Source organism: Rhamphochromis longiceps, linkage group LG16 (genome assembly GCF_057381845.1).
Source record: "Rhamphochromis longiceps isolate RC_006_pf linkage group LG16, R_longiceps_female_GT1.1, whole genome shotgun sequence".
Classification (NCBI taxonomy): domain Eukaryota; kingdom Metazoa; phylum Chordata; class Actinopteri; order Cichliformes; family Cichlidae; genus Rhamphochromis; species Rhamphochromis longiceps.
In genome coordinates this window covers 11311565-11314800 of record NC_140572.1, presented here as the reverse complement: position 1 = coordinate 11314800, position 3236 = coordinate 11311565, and the positions used below count along the sequence as shown (strand labels likewise).

At 39.3% G+C, this 3236-nt stretch overlaps 1 protein-coding gene across 1 annotated transcript; it reads right to left on the bottom strand.

Moving 5' to 3' along the window:
• Positions 1-1832: 1832 nt before the first annotated feature.
• On the bottom strand, positions 1833-3015 carry LOC146650679 (trace amine-associated receptor 13c-like). Its single transcript, XM_085384456.1, has 2 exons — positions 2840-3015; positions 1833-2646 (listed from the first exon to the last, which is right to left on the bottom strand). The coding sequence occupies exons 1-2, from the start codon at positions 3013-3015 to the stop codon at positions 1833-1835; spliced, it is 990 nt and encodes a 329-aa protein (XP_085240582.1).
• Positions 3016-3236: the final 221 nt, after the last annotated feature.

Below are 3236 nucleotides of genomic sequence, written 5' to 3'. Positions count from 1 at the left end.
TCTCTCACAAAACGCTACGTCCAGATGAACAGAATCAACTTTTGGAGATTTACTTTTCTGGATGATTGAGAATGCATCAAGACTTTATTCAAGTAATTAAATCGAATGTTTTCTTCTTGTTTATGGAATAATAAATCACCTCACACAGGAAAAGAATTTATGGAAAGACCAACACATAGGTGGGCTTTCACTGCCAAACTTGCACACGTATTATTGGGCGGCAAATCTTAATGCCATCCCTTTATGGCTAAAGGACTGGAATGATAAACTATCAAAACTTGGTACGACAGGGGCATTCACAGCATTGAAGATTTGTATATTATTGATACTGTCACAGCCTGGGGGATCAGCAGGGCGCTCATCAGCTGTTTCTCTCTCTCTCGATCTCTCTCTCTCTCTCGCCTCCTCTCTTTCTCTCTCTTCCTGTATCTCGCCGGGGTTCACGCCCTCGGCCCACGCCCCTTGGAGGAGGAAGCACCTGAGGCTTATTAACGCAACCAGCATTTAAGCCAGACGATGACTGCTGTTCTTCACTTGATCATTGTGTTTGACTCGCGTTAGTGTCATCAAGTTGCCAGCTAAGTTTTCCCTTCGTGTTTCTGAGCATTGAACTACCGAACATTTCCCTGTGTACAGACTCCCAGGACTGTTTTCCCGTTTCCCGTGTGGTGAGTGTCGGAGAAAGAGAGCCTGATCATGTGTGTGGATTGTTGCAAGAAGAGCGAAAGTCTGTTTCCCTGGATTTCCCTGGAGCCCCATCACCCCACTTTTGTACATAACACTATTTCTGCAGATTTGTGTATACGCTCGGTGAACTGTGTAAATAAATTGCTTGTGAAGCTTCCTAATTCAGAGTCCTGCATGTGAGTCCTCATGGCAAACAGTAACAGATACGTTTGCTAGCTTTGAACAACTATCTGGAAAATTTGATCTGAATAATAATAATTTTTTGCTATACTTGCAAATTAGAGATTTTATATGTAAAAAGGGTTCTAACTTTGCTACATTACCCGCTCCTCCCTGTTTGGATTCCATACTAAGGGTCAATGAGATGAAAAAAGGCAGAATATCATTTATTTACTCAAATATCATGAATAGGTGTAACCTGTCTATTACACACATTCGAGAACAGTGGGAGAATGATTTTTTTAACACTACAAATAAAGTGTTAAAAAAAAATGAGGGGTAGATTACAGCGAATGGGTGAATTGGGCCCCTGCAGCAGCCCCAACTGGATAATATGGTGCTTATAAAACACCAAGATGATGACACTATATAATAACAAGAGAAAACATGAACCACTGAAGTTAAGAATATTTTATTACTTTGAGCCAAAATCTGAATATACTGAAAAAGAGTGGGAGTGAGATTTAGTAGGAAACATTTAACACATCCAAATTCATAATTTTTACTTAAGAAGTCATCATAAGTGCAAAAGTTAATTTTACTTATAATTTACTGGTAAGGACATACTGCAGTCACAGTTCATATCTTTTTTCATTTTTACATCTGTACTAATCATTACTGACATCATCTATCACTAAATATACCCATAATTCAAAGTCAGTTTCAGTAATACAGTAAAAATGCATTCTTTTCCTTATGCTTATCCAAATCAGGGTCCAGATAGGTGGCCAGTCTATTTATGGCCAACACATAGAGACAGGCAACCATTCACCAGCTAACTTCCATTTTTAATTTCATGCATGGAGTAGCTGCAGAAACCAGAAACTAAACACAGAAAGACCCCGGGGTTTTCTTGCTGTGGAGTGACAGCGCAAAACATTGCACAACTGATTTTATATCTTAGTAGAGCAAGTTTCATACTCTTTTTATAGTATGTTGGCCTCACTCATGTTATACTTGAAAATCTGCAGAGTGATGATAAGCTTAACAGCATTTCTAAACCAGGGGTAAAAGAAGGCATAGATCAAAGGATTTAGACACGAGTTAAAGTAAAATATAATGACCACAAAAGATGCAGCTGGATCATTGATTGCATTTTCATCAACAAGAGAAAAGTAGTAGAGTGGACAGAAGCATGCCAGAAACACAACTACAAGAATTCCAAGAGTCCTGGCTGCTTTCAGCTCAGATTTGTTTGTTTGATTCAGTGAGCGCTGCAGTGTGACAGATGTCACATGAGAGCGCATGGCACGAGCCTGAGACACAGCTGCCACAAATACTCTGATATACAGAACTACAATGACAGAAACCGGAACAATAAAGGAAAAAACAAGGTCAACAACAACAGCAATATCATTGATGACAAATGCACACTCTCCGTAGCAGGAATTATCCCTGCCTGGTTCAATTAGGATATCCTTTGTATAAAGACTGACGTAGAAAAAAGCATAAAACCAACACAGACAAACACTGAGTTTGACTTTCGCCAAAGTAATTCTGCTGGGATAATGCAGAGGGTCACAAATAGCCACATAGCGGTCAACTGATATTAGGACAATGTTCCCTATTGAAGCACAGACAATGTTGCTGGTTAAATACCAATAAAGAGAACAAATTATATCACCAAGTACCCAGCAGCCTGTGTTTCTAAGGATTCCTAATGGCATCAACAGGAGACCGACAAGAAAGTCTGAGACAGCCAGAGAAAGGAGGAGGATATTACTGGGTGTATGAAGCTTCCTGCAGAGACACAAAAGAATTTAATGCACATTATTAATGTCAAACTGTCTTCATTGAAAATGCTGCATTAGTAAGGCTTGATTCAGTCTAGGCAAACAGGACATTACAATCATGGTTAAAATACATCAAGCAAAATTCACTTAAGTGATATAATGTACATTAAAGTTGTCATATATTTAAAATTAATCTCTGCCTGAAGTAAGAGACTGAGATGATGACGAGAAGGTTTAGAGCAGCGGTGAGCAGAGAGATGCAGGACAGCACAGTGTTCAGGAGCACATCTTTGGACCAGTGAAGTGTTGGCTTCCTGCAGGAGCTGTTGAGGAGTTGTGGAAAACACAACTTGTTTTCTTTCTGCATCTCCATCATCAGACAGCCGCAGCTCTCTGATCAGAACTTTTTCTTATAAAGCTGATTAATCTCCACCTTCTCACCAAGCTCTTTCAGTTTTCAAGATGAGGAGCCTCCTCTTTCTCTCAACCAAACCTGTTAACGCAACACAACTTTTTTTTATACTCACTGTCTCACACACAATTGGTAAATAGTTTTGTCATTAACCTGGTATTAATATTGCTCATTATAGTTAGATT